We start from the raw sequence: 18,910 nt of genomic DNA, 5'->3' as shown, positions 1-18,910 counted from the left end.
CACACACTTTAACTACAAACACAGGACCAGTGTTTATTTCTGTCTGCGGAGTTCAATGACATGGTTCATAGGGCATTTTTGTCACTTAACTCATATATTTCATTAAGCTGTGACTAAAAAAATTTTTTTAGTTTTAGCCCTCACTGTACCAAACTCTTCTTTTAAAATGGTTGTTGAACATATTTTGTGTGATTAAAAAAATATATATATATATTATTAACTGGTGTCCATATGTGAGGAACAGGCAATTTTCCAAAATACAGAAACCTCATAAAAAAGTTTAAATCCTTCAAAGGACAAAAACAATTTCCTATGGTTTTCTTGAAATGAACAACCTACCCTGTCTTAAGCCAAGTATAAAAATAGACTTGTGGAATTTGAGGACCTTTAGATCTGACTTATCATTTAAAATTTTTAAAAGTGACCCTAGGCAGAGTTCAAAACACCAGCCAGCACTCATGGCTTCCTCCCTTTTAGGAAAACCTAAACCAAAGCACATGACCAATGTTTGTGCACGATCCTTTGAATATGACCTACAGCAGAGTTTCAAAACAAAATCCAGTGGACACTCATGCTGCGCAGTGTTCGTGTTACATGTTATCAGTGGGTTTCTGTCACTATCTGCTCCTCTGCCATCATAAGGAGGAGTACCTTTACTCGCACCACAATTGTTCATATCAGGCCACTCACAAAATTTTTTGGCTCTTTTTCTTACTCTAACCACTAACAAATATCAATGAATTAAAACGTGGCAATGATAAAACTGCCAAAAAGTAGTCAAATGATGTTTTTTTTTTCATGGAACAAAAAGACAATTTAAACTTTAAATAGAAACCAGGGTTTTGGTTTGAAGAAATTTCTTTCGACAAGACAATGAGTGTTCAACATTTTCTAACTGTAAAATTATAAGCATTTATTTATTAAAATAGCTTTAAACTGGGCTAATGCACTTAAAAGTTGTTTGTCTGTCCTTGGGCTTCCCAGCAATGTGCCACTTCAAGAACATTTTATCAGAAGTTCAATTTACAGCTGTCTTTAGATGTTACTGTATTTGATGGAATTAAGATAATTTGATCTCTTTTTTCTAAATGTTCATGCTTCACATGTGATGCCAAATCTGTTCTTGTCAATCCAAAATTTCTGAAAAACAAAATCGGATATAGAGCATATCCTGTTTTGGTGATAAGTTTAGGATGTTAAAAGATTCTTTTTGGTTGTCTATAATAGTAGGCTGACTCTTAGTCATTGGTGAGTTCATTTTGACTTGGATATTCCTGTTCTTTTTTTTCCTTAGTTTATCACAAGCAAATAAGTCAAAAATATAACTTCTGAATCTGTTGAAATACATCAAATAATTTTCTTCTGTGTCACTGCTCAATACCATAGCCTAAATCTTTGACTGATTTTTCTTTCTTTTCTTCTCTGATAAATGGGCAAATAAAACTGCACAGAAGCTATAAAATTTAGAGTTCCAAAGTAAGCTTGTGGAAGTGTAAAAAAAAAATGACCATATCTTTTGATTTTGGAAATATTTCATTCACTAGTTAAAATTATACTCACACATTTAGTATGATTACCACATAAAAAGGCAAAAATATGGAAACCATAACAAAGAATACCAAGTCCAATCAACAGGAATCATACTGTGTATGTGGCCATCAGTCATGATTAAAAATATTTTCTTGCAGCAGTGACGACTCAAAATGTCAATTTTTTCAGAGGATTGGGAAACGGATTTAACAACTTCAGTTCCTTTGATTTCTAAATCAAAAATTTCTTTCAAAGGAAATGTGTCTTCACCTTGGTAAAATAAAAACTCATCTGAAAACTAAATTCCTATTTCAAAATTTGTATCAAGCTTAAACTTGTTCAAAACAAAGTGCTTTAATTCAAGTACCATTAATGGATTTTCAATAATCATGATCATAATTTAAAATCGCATTATCCAGGGAAGGGTCACCAAACACTACAAAAATACCACCGACTTAAAACTGACCTTCTACATGAATTAAACTTAAATATTTCAATAGCTTCACCCCTATCCAATAACTATTTGCCCTTTCAAACTCAAAAGATCTTGCTTTGTGCCCTTGGAAGTTTAATTCTAGTGGACCATCTGAATCAATGCACAGCCTTTTGTCAAACCAGTCCCCGCAAGCTGGGCCCAGACTCGGGGCTCAAGCTGTTCCTCTGTATGGCAGTGTAAAAAAGCATGCGTCGGAATGTGAAAAATGCAATGAAAATCTGCACAGATGTGGCTGGTGACTGTGAGCAAGTGGTTCAATGTGAACATCTTGCCGTTGGCAGACTGATAACAATTAAGGAGACCTATGTGGTGGATGGACCCTTTTCAATGCAGCTGTCTGGGTTTTTTTTTCAGATGGTATTGTCAACTGAATACATATATCAGTAAATTGATTTTTTATTGGCATTCCTGTCATGCTTTGTCCCAACTGTTGATGAGTTGAGATGAAAGAGATTGGGTTTAATCTAGTATTTTAAATCTATAGCAAATGATAAAAAGAAATTATTTTTTGCTAAATGGAATTTATTGGTTTTTTGCCTAATAGTCATTTAGCTTCTTTAACTATCTTTTAGGTAAATTGTTATCACTTGACCTATTTAGGATTTAATATGGTAAGTACAAACATAAAAATCACAAAATCCTTGGGTTGGTTGTTGATGACATTGTCAAATAAATGTACTGAACATATGCCAAAGAGATATCAATGTATGCTGAACACTGTTAACAAAAATATGAAAATTATTTTCTCACCTTGTGCACAACTACAAGAATAAGTCAAGTTTGATGTTGGTGTACAAGAACCTCTATTTAAACAAGGACGATCTGATATGCAGGGGCGGTAGATTTCACTACAATTTTTTCCAGTAAAAGTTGGATGGCACAGGCACCTAGAAAATAAAATAATCTCATTATTTTAAATTTATAAAATTTAAAAATTTTTAATATCTATTATACAAATATTATTATTTTAATCAAAACAAAAGAGATTTCATGGTTTTTGATATGAGCATAGTGTGAATTTTGATGACCAATGATTTTATAACCAACAAAAACACACATAAGGAATTTTGTGTGTTTATCTTCAAGCTTGCACTAAATCTAGTCAATAACCTTGCTTGAAAATGAACTAAAATCTAATTCTTCATTCCACAAGCAGTAATGACGTCTGCCATTTATCATAACCACTGAGAAATTTTCAAAAATTTTTAAAAACCATATATATTCAATACCAAAAAAGTTTACCTATAAGATCCGTATGTATTCTCACAGGTTCCACCATTTTTGCATAGATTTGGTATCTCTGCACATTCGTTGATATCTGTCGTGCATGTTCCATCACGGAAGCCTTGCTGGCACGTGCAAACATACCCTGATAGTGTGTTGGTGCATGTGCCTTGGTTACGGCATGGTTGTGATGCACAATGGTCTGTTTGATTGCAATGTCTCCCTATGAATATAAGCAAAAAAGTTTAGGATGAAGAAAGTTAATGTGACAACTGTCAAAAATGAACAATTCCAACAGACTACCAATTTATATGTAATATGGTTATCAAACAATATTTGCGAAGAAAGGCTTTTCAATTCAGTGCATTTCAAACTAAAGGCTTTTCAATTCAGTGCATTTCAAACTGTTGTAATAATTTCTATGTGCTTTGTCTAAACATGGAAGCCAAAAAAGATCTGCTGCCAGAGACTTTGGTCGACATAGACTCTATTTTGGCTAGCGCAAACAAAAAATCACACAGATAGCCTTGAATTGGTTGATTCAATGATAATTTATATATCTAAAAATAAAACAACTATGTTTGGATGTGATCTATAGATACAAAATATTTCAAAAACCGGCTACACCCCTTACCTGTATACCCTGGTGAGCAGTCACAGACGTAATTTGACAGGGAGCCATCCAGACGACATTTTCCCTGGTGGCACGGATCATTGTAGCAGGCACTTCTTGGGTCTTTTATTTCACAGAGGGAGCCACTGAAGCCTGGAGAATCAACAAGTATATAGATGAATGGTTGTAGATTTTCAAGATGTACTTTTAACTTTTTCTTTTTCTAAGTCAAGAACATTACCGCCCAAGTCAAAGTACCTTTGAAACACTTGTAATGTTACTAGATATCCAAAGTTATCCCCTTATGGCTTCAACACTTGTAAAAGTTCATGTTTTAAGACACTTAATTCTAAAACACTTAAAAAAATACAGAGAGTACAAAGTGTTTGTTTGACAGCTTTTTAAAAGTTATTTTAATGCATGAACTATCTGACATTTTCTATCCCAAGCCTCAGGCACTGTACACTACAGTTGCTTGCATTACTTCAAGCAGAGACCAATTTAAGAATGACCATGTGGTGAAAACAGTTTTCAATGATTGTCTATCACTCAAAAATCATTTAGATAAAAAAGCAGATAATATGCACAAAGTAGGAGCAGTGAAAGACAAAACGCAGGACTGGCGTACGTGGAGGATTGCTCACCACTGTGGTTGCCCCTGAGAAGAGACAAAGCCAAAAGTCAAGAAGAAGAAAAAGAAGATCAACAGTTTCAGATCACCTCCATTCTCAGTGACATCCCCCCACCCACCCCAACTGACCGCTATCACCTTGACCAGCATACTTACCCAGTGGACATGTGCAGGTGGTGGTCAAGGTGGGCCCGGCCACCACCACATGGCAGGTACCGCCATTGTTACAGAAGTGGTTCTCTGGACGACAGGGGTTTGGGTGCTGACATGTTGACCCTACAAATTCATTGCCACAACTGAAAAAACAAAAAGCAATATTCGTTTAGTTTAATATGCTGATGCTCTATTTCTATGACATAATTCAATTTCTTATGCTTAATAATACTATAAAAAACATAACACATCTGCTGTGACATAATAATATGCATCTGCTGTGACATGATAAATTAAATTTTTTAACATTTCATCAACAAAATCTTCTAAATAAAGTAAACATGTGCTGCTGTGACATGAACTGGAATTTCACCTTGGAAAAATTGCTTAATTGAGTCTTATCACACACAACCCAGAGCACAGATAATTGATGTTTAGACAACTAAGACAAGGGGCTCCATGTCTGACAGACGGAAAAACTGTTTTCCCATGTGCTCTTCGACTCTGGAACCATTTCTCAGTCACAACAATAAACGCCAACTAGCAAGTCAGTCAAAACAGCGTTCCTATTGTTGTCATCTGCAGCAACATGACACACTGGAGTCAACAAATGAGCCCAAATCAGTCAAATGTGTGTGTTACACACTGAAATCATGTTTCCATGTTTTTTTTTCGTGGGTGATAAAATGTGTAGTGCAATTTTCCCTGCCCTTCTATCTTTCCACTGCATATATAGAAAGTACATAGCCTTGTTTTGGCTTTCATTATAAAATACCCATGTGAACAAATGACCTGTAATTTTAATTCAAACATATAACACTTGTTATTTTTTCACTTACAGCTTCTTATTACAATATATTACATTCAATTTTGTTGATTAATTTTCTTTTTTTTTTTGAGAAACACAATGAATAGCTGGTGTTTGGAAATATAAAGAGCCTCTCTGTGGGGGAGGATTCTCTATTGTTTTAGATGCTTCAACAGATCTATTTTAGTACAACTTCAATAGTTCAGACCAAAACCACCTGTTTCTGATGAACTAAAAAGTGCTGCACTTGACTGATAACACATCTGGCTTGCACAAGCATCATCCACTTGTTTTATGCAAGAGGTAGCAATACTGACAATTCCTTGCCTATCTTACAAATGATTCCCCTGCTGTATGTGTATCACAAAATCCTTCCACAGTCAAGATAATTTTTTAAAACACAATTCAAGTTGCTCTCTCTCTCTCTCTCTCTCTTTATTAATTTATTTTCTGCAAATCTTCAAAAAAGTGTTCTTACAGAATGATGTATTGGATTTCATCACTTCATTCCAATCCAAAATCATCTCCTGCTAGTTCTGTAAATCTGCTAACCCTAGAAAGGTTGGTTCCATGAAGTGATGAGTGATTCACTCCATATTCTGGGATTAAAGGATTCTAGTGCAGAATGTTATCCTTATTATTACTGTGAATCATTTTGAATCTGACTAATTCAAAATGTTCGTGTTTAACAGGATGTAAGGTTCCTAAATGCACATGTCCAAGCTTTTTTTTAAAGATAAGGCAATTACTCTCTAGAGCTAGAAAAAAATCAGCTGAAGTTTTTATCAAAAAAAAAAAAAAAAAAAAAAAAAAAAAATGCTTTTTATGAAATATGCAGAAACAACAATCTGAAAGTTATTCAAAGTGAGAAAATTATGAAATCTTGAAAAAAAAATCAAATAAAAGTGTTCAAAATTTGAGAAGATTCGTAGCACTTCGCCTTCAGCAAACTCTTCTCTGCTTTCTTTATTTAAATTTATTGCAAAGTTGCTGTAAATGTCACGGGTGTGCCAGAGTGGTTTAACCTAGTGTCACATCTCATACCCATTTCTAACTTGAATCATTTGAATGTGGTTAGGTCGGCTCTCATTCAAATTCCAAAGACATTGTAATATGGTAATGTTAAATAATATAATTTCTATTTCGCTATATGCGCAAAAAACATCGAGAGTTCAAAATCTGACATTGAATGTCAAATAGTTAGAAAGTGACCGCAGAATGAAAATGCACCATGTACCCTCTACTTAAGAAGTCACGCCTTAAGTAGTTCATATCAATTGTCATGACCATGAAAATATATACTGGTGAAACATACACTTTTGACATTTTGGTCCTCATTTTTTTAAGCAAAGCACAAACAAGATTTATAAATGTTTCTGACTAAAAACAAGACGAGGACTTTGTATGAAGCAGAACAAAGTGGTAACCTAGCATGTAGGGCTATCTAAACATTCACTTGGCTCTACTTGAAATTTGCATAATGAGAACAAGTAGCACTCTTCGGCCTGCCTTTCTCACACTCATGTTGTCTGGCATATTGGAGTATCACTTATAGCGGGTATCCACAGAATCTAAAACTGCCTCCACATATTTATGGACCATCTCGAAAAATTGTGTAAATATTTCCAGTCCCTTCAGCTTTTGTTTTGTTTTAGTTTTTATTTTCATAAATTAAATGTTTTTTTTTTTTTTGCACATAATTTTAAGTAAATAATTTGCTTACAAAATTTATATATCTAAAACTTCCTTTGAAGTATTTTAGTAATTAATAGATCAATTCAGTTATATTTAGTTCTTCATCACTGAACAAAATCCTGAACAATTCCTTTTCAAGTTCTTTAGGACAGAAGGTGGGTTATATAGTATGTTCTCATTGTATTTACACTTTTTTTGTCAACACAAAAACAAAGAGTAAGAGAATCTAAACCAATTCGAAAATAAGGAAATTCATTTCAACATTCATTCTGCTATTTTGAAATCCTCCCTTTCTAGTATCAGGCCCTCTTTATCAGCAAATCACTCAATCACTTATGCAAGTCGCCTGGTTTTATCTTTCGTTGCAAGATACTTATTTCTCTTATCAAACTGGAAAGCAGACTTTGAATTCAGCCTGATCTTCCATTGTTCTGTTCCATGTATCAGGCCCCCATATCAACTAATGCATCTTGCTGTATCTCTCCCATCCCAGCTTGTTAAACACTTGATAAGGTAACTGAGCAAGGTAACTACCGTTTATAAACTAAATGTAATATGACAGATATTTAAGTCTGTTTTTATCTAACTGGGGGGGGGGGGGGGGGGGGGGGGGGAGATAAATACTACATTTATTTGCACCTGTATTAAAGAGTTAGGGTTTAATACCATGGAATGGTTTGCAGTACGTTGACAATTTCTCAATTGTCCTCAGTTTGCATGAGATGTGTAGTGTCTAAAATGGAGTTTCACCACCATGAAAGACCTTATCTTTGTTACTACAGAATAACCTCAAGAAATAAAGAAAGTAAAAACCTAGCTTAACTGAGTCAATTGCTTTCGCTAACAATATAGCTTTTTGCTACAAGTGATAAGACCAAAGACAAAAAAGCTATATTTGTCTGTTAGATTGCATCACCCCTTTCACCTTTACTTTTGAACGTTCACACAAAAAAGAGAAGAATAACAGTTATTGAAATCACCAAGGGGAACTAAGTACGGCGCCATTCACTCAGCATTGTACGACTATTGCCTTGTTAATGGGAATACCCAAGACTCCCAATACCAGCTTAGATACACACAGAGAAGTTCCTGATTCTCTCATCAATAATTCCAGGTGAGACAATGATCAATATTGATCTGTCACCTGGGGAGAGTTTCCTGCAATTAGTTAAACATACCTGTTCTTGCTGATCTAACTGCAGGGAATTAAGCTCCAATTAGCAACAGGCAGAAAACACACTGTTGCATATCTACAAGTGTATCTCGTGCCTTTCATCTCAGAAGGAAGCGCACTATTGTTTTCTCCCTGGGGTATTCTATTTCAAGTGCCAGGATGAATATTTATTCATTACTAAGTGGTACAGAAAATAACAGCCTATGTGTAATATATGACCACTGATTTGGCACTATTATATAGAATATGCATAATGACAACATCAACACAAATGACATGGTCACATCAGGTGAGATTAGAGAAGGAAAGAATTTATCTATTTATGGGCCATTCCGTGGTATTTGGTCCGCAGACCTCAAAATTTCAAAAAGGAATCCTACTTATAAAACTTATAATTTCTGAAACCAGACATCATAAGACACCAGAATCCAAAAGAAATTTTAGGTTTTGATGATTAATTATGATTTTATTGACACTTTTATCTGGAAAACTTATAAAATAGTGTCACGGAAGGACATTTTTATTTTTGATATATTTTTCATAATAGAGATCATTTTAAACAATAAAGGCTAAATACATTAAATATAACCTATTTCTTACATTGAGTCAGGTGCATTAGATTAAAAAAATATTTAATTATAAAATAATGGATTAATCAATATCAATTTGTCCTTCCGAGATGATTTTGGTACCTATTTTTTAAGTTTTCTCAGTAACTACAAAAGTTAAAAACTTATAACTTCATATTCTCCTCAACCATGAAAGGGGCCAACAAAATATGAAATTATTTTTGCTTAGAACCACTTCAGTAAGAAATTAAATCCAAATATATAAGCATTAAACATGACACCTAGCACAGTGGAAGCACGTATGAGGCATTTTGATTGGACCATAAAAGGTCATGTGACCATTGAGCCCCAAAACCCTTATGTCTTTCAAGATAATCTTGAACTTAAAATTCACAATTATTATATATAGAAGCATTTTTAAACTGAGAAACATTTCATTTGAATGAATAATATTGAAGTTATTATAATTTAGACAATTGATTATATTTATAATTAATAGATTTGGTAAGAATTTCTCAAAAAATGTCCCAATATTATTTAAAGATGATCAGAGCAGATGAGAACTTATATTATAGTCAAAATTAGTAACATGTTTGAAGATGAAATATATTACCACGGAAAGACATGTTTACATTTGATATTATTCATCAAAATTATGCTGGTATGTATTCATAAAATATTATTATTAGCCTTATTTTACATTTTATTTAGCAATGGACAAAACGTCCTTCCGAGACGTGTCCTTCCATGACGCCTACTTGATTTTTTTTATATGCAAAATTTTCAAATTTATTATTTTTTTTCCAAAAAAATTTTTATACACTGAGAAAGTAAAATAATCAAATATTCATATTTTGATTTGATTTTAAAAATATCTACACAGACAGAGCAGAATTTTAGTGTTGAAGTTGAAAGTTAAAATTCCATGTCCATTTCACGTCCTTCCGAGATGCTAACTATTTATTATAATTTTTTCGTAACTTTAATTTTTTTAAACCTAATTTTTTGCCTAATTATAACTTACATATAGAAGAATAAACATACAAAAAATGGACCTTATAACTTTTTTACTTTTGAAAATATTTTCATTTGAAGTGTCAAATGTCCTTCCATAACAGCAAAAAAATACCACGGAATGGCCCTTATATATTTTCCCACTTTGCAAATAAAGGCCAACAACTTCTTCTTGAAATTACAACTACACACTTTTTGTTAAAACAATTGTAAAAGTTTAAATCCAAGGTCCTCCAGTTCAATACTTCTAAATTGTGACCTTGTACCTCTAGTCACTGTCTACTGCATTTACTAATGAGATAAGAAATGTAAGATTTCAGCTTTATAAACAATTGTTTATCCACGAAGAGTGTCAAACATAAATGAACTCATCTGTGAGCATGAAAGTGGGGACTCCCCCCCCCCCCCCACCGTTACAGTGAGTGTGTGCATGTGAGTGTGTGCGTGTAAGATGGCAATGCCCTGATTTCATTTCAACATTATTTGAGATGAAATTTGAACTTTAGCATACTTGTTCATTTCTATCCAATTCCCTTTCTGCAACAGTCACAATCAATAAAACAGGCTATATTATTTAGCCAAACATCTCTTAAACTGCATTTTAGCTGCTAAAAATTCAAGTGACCTGATTGATTGTTGAAATTCTGATGATTTGACTCTTTTTTTTTCCACTTAAAACTCAGTCAAATAGCAGTCAGTCAGAGTTGTGTCTGCCAGACAGATTTCCAGATTAAGTGAAATATAAACTGGGCCCAATAGTTAAGCTCAGTATTTCCAGTGTGAGGCCCTGGTCTACATATGGGCCACGTTCACAAAGCTAGAGGGTTCAAATCCTCTCATTTTGCTTCGGTTTTGAACGTCAGTGAACTGCCTACGGTAACTCTTTAATGCAAGACTTAGTACACTTGAGCATGTGCATAAATACAGGTTGATTGCAATCAGCCAAAGATTGATAGCTTGACCACATACCATGGACTCACAATCAAGAGACTTTTTTTAAATGCATGTAAATGCACGGACTGAATCAGTTGGGGGAAAAAAAGAACAAGGCTAGACGTCACCATATAAAAAGACCCTGAGTGTGCTTCAATATGTCACAGGAATCTGTTGACATGTGTGCTTCATGCCTCTAAATGGTGACCTCCGTTTGGTAATTTTAACCAAGACTTGTGCCTTGTGGTGTATAAATCTAAACAATGACCTCTGCTTTTCCGGATTCTGTTTTTGTCAAGTAAGATTTATATTTCAACTGCCGAAAAACAGTTGCTGCGTCTTGTTTGGTTTGGAAATGCAACATTTTTTCAAACAATAAAATTGATCAGTGGTAAGCACGGTAGCATTCTTTCATGTTGTCAAGTATAGCATTTAAATAGTTATAAAATGTGATGCTTCCAAAGACATGGTGTCTTTTAAATCTTTGCTTCCATTATAAAAATGACAAAATATATATAAAAATTGGACAAAGAATAATGGTCATCTTTATATTTTGAAAAAAAGTAATATTTTCACCTTTTCAGAAAACAATGTTAATGCCAGCTGAGCTTTATCATTACCTCAAGCCACAAAATTACCACTACAGTCAACATTTTGGCTAACTGGATCTAAATACCAAATAAAACAAATGAATATCTTCTCAATTTCAAAGTCCACATACACTGTAATATGGTAACAAGCATACGAATGTTTCAAAGTATTGAGCAATAAGCCAAAGAATGAAAGAAAACCTCATTCAGTAAAATGTAATGAGATATTTGCCCAACAATGCCACACTTAAAACTTTCATTCTTTCCCTACTCAAGATAGTTTAACAGGCCATTAGGTCTTTAAAGTAAGTTGGAGATAAAAATCACCAAAGTCAACTAAAAAAGAAACAGCATTTGGAGAAGCCCTTTAACAATACTGCTTATAAATATAAAAATTATCAAATAATTAGTCTCAGGAATAACTTTAGTTTTATAAAAAATTGTATTGTTGATTGCAGTCAGTTAATGTGTAAAAACACAATGCCTAGTAACTGAGTGTGGTCAGCAATTTGGTGAAAAAAAAAAACCTGTGTGTGTGTGTGTGTGTGTGTGTGTGTGTGTGAGAGAGAGAGATAAAGAGAGAGAGAGAGAGAGACTCAGACTCAATAATTCATAGCACTAACTGGAGCACTATGTGAACATGTAGACACAGAATGCCCAAAGCCTACAATTAACATGCACATACCAGTCCTACTTTGATTCTTATCACCTTGTGCAGCCTTTTTTGGGGATACAGTGCTTGGTTTTTGACAATCTGACTATTGTTCAGGTTAGATCTCAGAATGTTATATTCTTATTCATTAAATAAATGACAAAAACAGTTTGGTGAGAACCAAAGAGAATAATATTTAAATATCACAGAGCGCTAAAATTTTTCAGTTTAGTGCTGCTTCCCAGTGTTCTAAACTGTCATGATATAGCTAATAGCTGCTTGAAAGTATATAACTTACATATATATTTCAAAATACTCCTGAATTAGACTGAACTAGCTAACCCCTCCCCACCACATGCATGCATACACATGCATGCACACGCACACATGCGACTTCGTAGGTTGAAGTACCCTCTCTTACATCATTTCCATTGACTAGTTATATCATGCAAGCAAAATCATTAAGTTAATTTACTACAACTACAGTAAATAGTTGAAGTGCTAGCAGTGTATGTCAGAGCCAAAACAGAGGACTGAGTCCACTTTTGGTTTTAGAACCACACCAGGGGTTAAACCCAGAGTGCTGGTGGCTCAAAAGTTAAATCACAAGTGGTTCCATCTTGTGGTTGGGTTGCTTAGTAGTGGAAGTACATAAACCTATGTTTTCTACATTGCACTACAGCCACTCAACAAACACCTGCCTCCATAAAAAGTAACTGCATTAATATCTTTTTAACAACCGACCCCCTCCCCCATTCTGTATAGATAAAGGTTTCTTGATAATGAAGGAAAAAAAGTTATCAAAACTTAATTTTACCTTGCAATGACATTATGTTATTATATTCAAAATCAAAACACACATGACTTTACTTTTTATACCTAACAAATAAAATGTGACACCAGGGGTATCCAAACCCATATAAACTTGGCACCATCTCTTCCTCTCTCCCTCTCTCCATCCCTTTCCTGTTTAGCCAATAAACAACACCTGAAGCTAGCACACTTTTTTCTCTTTTAACTTGCATGCGGCTTGGTCATACCAAACCAATTACACAGTCGCAGCCCTCTCATTTGTTTTTGCTTGGAACTGACCTGCATAACATCTTTCAAGCCATGGGAAAGTGGCTCGAGATCAAGACCATCAAAATCACATCCAAATGTTCTCATTGGAAGTTTGAAGAGTTTTATATTAGGCTTTGGAGGTTTCTGTAGCACTACAACTTAAGGTGGAGCATTTGGTTCACAATTGCAAGGCTGCCAAAGCTAAAATAGTCAGTTTCAGCACAAACAGGAAGAAGCATGCAGTTATTATTAAGTCATTATTAAAATTGAACAATGACAGACAAAATCAAAAGATGTTATTTTTTTTTGCTTGTTTTCTTTCTATCAAAAAGTGGAAACTTATTTTTTCAAAACCCAAGACTAATGGCCAAACACCATACCAAAATGTGCAAGAGACAATAACATATAATGGCATCCTATGTGCTTTTCCTCCTTTTCACCTTTATCTTTCAAATCCGTTTTATATGAAACTGATTTAGTCGTAGTCTGCAGTCTGTCTCTTTCCTGTTACTCAGTTTGCATTTCAGCACAATCCTCGCACTCCCAAGTGTGCCATTAAAAAAACACAGTCACTCCAACATTGCCGTATGGGTATTAAATTTCTCTAAATTGAACAACCAAATAAGGCAAACCAAAATTAAATTCTAACAGCAGACTTTTTAGCAGATTACATTTTCAAAAGACCCATTCAAGCAGTTTGTCATTCTTAATGGTCTCAGGGGCTGAGAGTTAAGTATTTTTCAAGATTCAATACCACTCTAACTGGGCTGGGTAAAGTGTGCCAGCAAATGAGTGAGGATATGAAATGTCTCCAGCCTCACGCCTCACATAGGACCTTTGTTTGGTCACCCCGGAGTTAGACTTAATTAGCATGCACACCTGCCTCGGCAAACAGAAGCCTGGGCTCTGATTGGCTGTGGCCACTCCAGTGAAAACACCATTACAGCCATCAGCGGTCCTCCTGCCTTTTGTTGTGTCCCAGTAAATCACACACTGCACGTGAATAGGACAACATACGGCAAATGTGGCACACACGATCTGCATGCTCAAGTGTGGACACACGCTGTTTGGGCTTTAATGGCTTACGTTTGCCTGATGTAGTTCGACCCCAGTTGGCAAACATCCGAGCACCCATGGACTATTTATGCCTCAATATATGCACAGCGGACGACTCATTCATATTTCCTGCTTTTTGAAAGAATCTGGCAACTATATAGAATGAGTATTTTTCAAATTTAAATAGGCAGAGGTCCAAATGTGTTGGTTAGCACTTGAAAGAGTAAATGGCTTCTTCGTTTACCAACTGGTATGCTCAACAAAGGCCCATTTTTCATACATTTTTGTTACTTTAAATTCTAAACTGCCTTTTCTCACATACATGAAGTAACAGGTGTGAGGAAAGACAAACTAAATTAATGGAAAAATTTCACTTGAAATGAACTTGGGTACAGAACTGGGGTGCTTTTTTTTAATCTGATTTTCTATTTCTGCTTAAAGCTGACATCTTAAACCAAAAATATTTACAAACAAGACTAAAATAAAATAATGCTGTGGAACATGCAAAACCATCAAAACAAAAAACATATTTCAACTTGTGTAAAAAGAAACAGTTTTGGACACATTTTCATACTCTGGTATTACAAATGCAAATGACGTGGCTATCTCACTTTGAGCATTCATGAATTAAAATGGGGGGCCATTTTTGACATTATCACGAGTGGGGACGTTTACACAGAAGTTGAATATCAAGGCACATCACATACGTATATGTTCCAGTAATGACATATACCACGAAAGGTGGGAATTTGAGAGATGCTATCTTCCACGGTGCTTCTTCATAATTGCCTTCCATATCAAGATGCAGAAAAACCACACCATATTTCTATGTGTATTTATATATATATATATTCTCATGTATAAGAACAATCAAGCAAATAATTTTGTACAAGGTGGGTGGGCAAAATGAATCATGTGGTGACTGTTTGGAAATCTCATTAAATATTGTCTAACTCTTCCTTTTTTTATTAAACATAGCTTCCTTTTACAGTAACACTGCCTTGTTTTCTAAATTTCTAAAATTTTTCTAAATTTAATCCTTTTTAGTAGACTTTGTCCTCAAAATATGCATTTCTTCTATAAAGGATACAAGCTGTTAAGAATAAATTGAATATTAATCAAATATGCTTTAATCAGTTCAATTAAGAGCTAATTACATGGATGGCCCATATGCAACAGGTTTTATACTAGTGCAATCAACCTCTATGAATGGACCAAGATAATGAGTTGCTCATATCACTGAAAGAACATGTTCTTCTCTTATCATTTGCATCTGTGTCTTCAACTTATTCACTTCCTCCATCATTCCTCTTAAATCTAAACATGAGGCCATCTTTCAGAAGTGATCTCAGTTTAAAAGAGATGAAGATAAATGTTTACATGTAATGTGACATCCCACAGCTTTCTTTTGTGGGGGCCCTGCTTCCTTTAGGCAGTGCAATTTATTCAAAATTTATTCAGTATTCAACTTATTGTGTTGCCTTCTTATAGGGATGATAGTACCTCATGGCATAATACAGATTTTGAATAAAACTTTCCATGATCATATGTCAGCATGTGCTTTTAATTTCCTTTTTCCAATCCTCACTTACTGTTTTTTTTAATCAGATAACAGTAAAAATATTTTCATATTTATAATGTGAGGTATTTTAAATTCACTTTCCTTTTCTATCAACCCACAGCTAAAATCCAACCTTAGGGTAACAAATATTGAACCACAAAAAGATCAAATATTTCAATTAAAAATACTAAGCTGTTGAAATGAGAACAAGGTAGTAACATTTAGTCCGTGTTGAAAAACTGTGATTAGATCAAACACACAAAACAAACAATAAAGGCTCCCTAAGAGCAATCAGACCACTGATTGGCTAATAACCTGATCAAACTACACAGCAGCTGTTCCAAGATGTATAATTCTCAGGGATGAATGCCGTTACAGTGAGGGGGCTTGTTGATCCTGGCTTATTCGCCTTATTTTGATTCCTGAGACTCATCACCTGAGTAAACACTGGCAGTTTACTACACCTACTCAACATTCTACCCAACACATGCTCCCATGTTTGTAAATCTCTGATATACTGGTATTTGCTGTTTAATTTTCAATAAGAAAGAAAGAAAGAAAGAAAGAAAGAAAGTTTGATGTCATCCCCCTTCTTTTTTTTTGGGGGGGGGAGGTATCCAATGGTTCAAATAATTCAAACAAATATTGAAGTCTTTGAACTGCTTAGCACAATGGTGTTAAAATTTTTCTGTTCCATTAACAAAATGTAGCATCTTTAACAAGTGGAAAACAAAAAATTTTCACTACTATTCAACCCATAGTAAGTAGAGGGTTTAGATACACCATGTTTCATACACCTAAAGACCCTTAACACTTCACTATAACTATCAAGACCTATATAGATGTAGGGTATCATTAAGTATAGATAGCAAAAGATCAATCATTAATTACTCACACCAAAATGACAGCATCCTTACAAAATTATCAATGACAAGAGCATACCTATCTAGCTACACAGACTAATTCCCTAAAACCTCTCAAAGAATCGGTTATTAATCTTTCTTGTTTATGTATCTACACATGTATGTATTTATACACACAAGGTGTCAGTCTCACAGGTTAAAGAAGGAAGAGAGCAGTGTGAGGTATTTTGTTGCCTTGTCTGCTCTTATTGATATCTCGGGTATCATCTCCTGAGGTGTAAGGTGATACCTAGACAGTAACAGGTTGTATGAATGAGGTATACAGCAGAGTAAGAAAAATAAAGACAGAGAGAGAGAGATAGAGGGGAGAAAGAGAGAGACAGAGAGGTTTTTGTGGGTTACATTTCTAACAAAATGGAATACCACTTCTTAGGCTTCGTTCACATGCAATGTCTATTTTCTATTTTCTATTTTCGGTATGTCTTATGAACACGGTCTGTGCACTGAATATCCCGCGGCGTAATTACTGGCAGCGCGAGCCAGTTACTATAAGTTACTATAAGTAACTGGCTCGCGCTGCCAGTAATTACGCGGCGGGATAATCAGTGCACAGACCGTGATCATAAGACATACCGAAAATAGAAAATAGAAAATAGAAAATAGACATTGCATGTGAACGAAGCCTTAAATAGTGTGGATCTATTAAGACAGTAAAGCAAAGACCGAAAATACACACAGGTCCTAATTACAAATACATATCTCTAAAATTTTTCATTGTCACCAGAGGCATACATACAGTGCGTGATTTGCATGTATCTTGCACGTCTTCTCTCAAGGTACGTATTAAATGGGCTTTCAGTCCTATGTCTCTCTCTTCAGAAAATTATTCATGACACGTCCTTTAAATCATAGGCTGCTGCCCCTGAGGACTGATAAGGCCATTCTAACATAGTATAATATATACAGGTCTGTTCCATTAATTTCACCCTAGCCTGCAAGTTTGTAGCTACCAGCTATACCACTGTGCAGTGAACTAGTGTAATGAGTGCATAGCTTTTCACTCACTGTCAATGCTAAATTTCACCTAAATGCTGCCTTATTTACTATAATCAAGCAATGGAACAGTGGGACAAACAATCAAAAGTTACGAGCACTGGGCTAACGCAAGGCAGCTGAGGCGGAGCACACAATATGTTTATGAATTAAGTAAACATGTGGCTTAACACAGGGACTACTTTTTTTCTTTCAGACAAATCATGCTGCATGAAACATGGCTATAATAAGCAAAGATTGAAAAGTATGCACATTCAGCTGATGATTTATCACACTACTAGATGGGACATGTATTCTGTGTCGAATTCAAAAAAGATTGTTGTATTTTAGGCCTTTGATGTACAAGAAGTGCTTTCTTCTCTTATTTTACGACACAGAAATATATTGTTCACCTTAGACCTTTTTCCTTTAGGGTAAACACCACAACATCTTTCCATGGGAGATATTGCCAAAAAAAAGGACATTAGTAAGGCAATTACAAAGCTCCAGTCGCAAGTTTTTTCACCTGTGTGAAAATTACACAACTTTTATGCTGCTGCTTATCTAAATTCATGACTGATGTCGAATCTATTTTGTCACCCCAAATTTGTGTCATACACATTAATCAAATCCAAATTACTCTTGTATCAATTAATTCATTTTTCAGGGCAGTGCCATTTTTTGTCAAACATTCCAAAAATATCACAGTACAAAATATACAGCAGCAAGGAAATCATGAAATTTTATACTGTATCCAACTATTAGGAGCTCTCGTCAAAATGGCACCCGTCATTTCCCCTACTCCCACAGGTCATGAGAATGAAAACGGAATGCTTATCTTTACCTAACCCCTGCCCTTAAACAAGCATATGAAAATCTCTTCTCTTATTCTCTTACATGATCTCTTTACACCTTTCTCTGGTGCATGGCCTGCACAGCCAATGGAAGGTGTTCTGCTAATGGCCGTGTCCAAACGACATGTCAAAACAGCAATTTCCAAACAAATTATTATTAAAGATAACACTGACATAAAGCCTACCGTTCTGAAATTTAAAAGCCTCATTTTGGATTTTGTTTAGAGTACTAATATTTATTTTTTGGTAGTTTACAGAGACAGACAGTTGGTTGCCTGGTTGAATGGTAATATTACTTATAGTCTCTGCTATGCAAACCTGCAATTTTTATAAAAGTTCTTTGTAGGGAGTGTAACTGTTACAATGAGAAAGCAAGGAGTTTACTTCTGGGTGTTGAACT

The 18,910-nt window shown here is 34.8% G+C and overlaps 1 protein-coding gene across 1 annotated transcript in view; it reads right to left on the bottom strand.

Moving 5' to 3' along the window:
* Positions 1-18,910, bottom strand: part of LOC106179862 (uncharacterized) — a 54,728-nt gene that overhangs the window by 24,519 nt on the left and 11,299 nt on the right. The window contains exons 3-6 of the mRNA XM_013563651.2: positions 4,651-4,790; positions 3,885-4,016; positions 3,269-3,473; positions 2,777-2,913 (exon numbers count right to left, since the gene is read on the bottom strand). Coding sequence (XP_013419105.1) covers positions 2,777-2,913; positions 3,269-3,473; positions 3,885-4,016; positions 4,651-4,790 — 614 coding nt within the window. The remainder of the gene's footprint in view (positions 1-2,776; positions 2,914-3,268; positions 3,474-3,884; positions 4,017-4,650; positions 4,791-18,910) is intronic.

The sequence above is a fragment of the Lingula anatina genome, chromosome 3 (assembly GCF_051362555.1).
Source record: "Lingula anatina isolate TDL-2025a chromosome 3, LinAna3.0, whole genome shotgun sequence".
NCBI lineage: Eukaryota > Metazoa > Brachiopoda > Lingulata > Lingulida > Lingulidae > Lingula > Lingula anatina.
The sequence above is the reverse complement of the archived record's forward strand: the minus strand, read 5'-3'. Positions and strand labels throughout refer to the sequence as shown.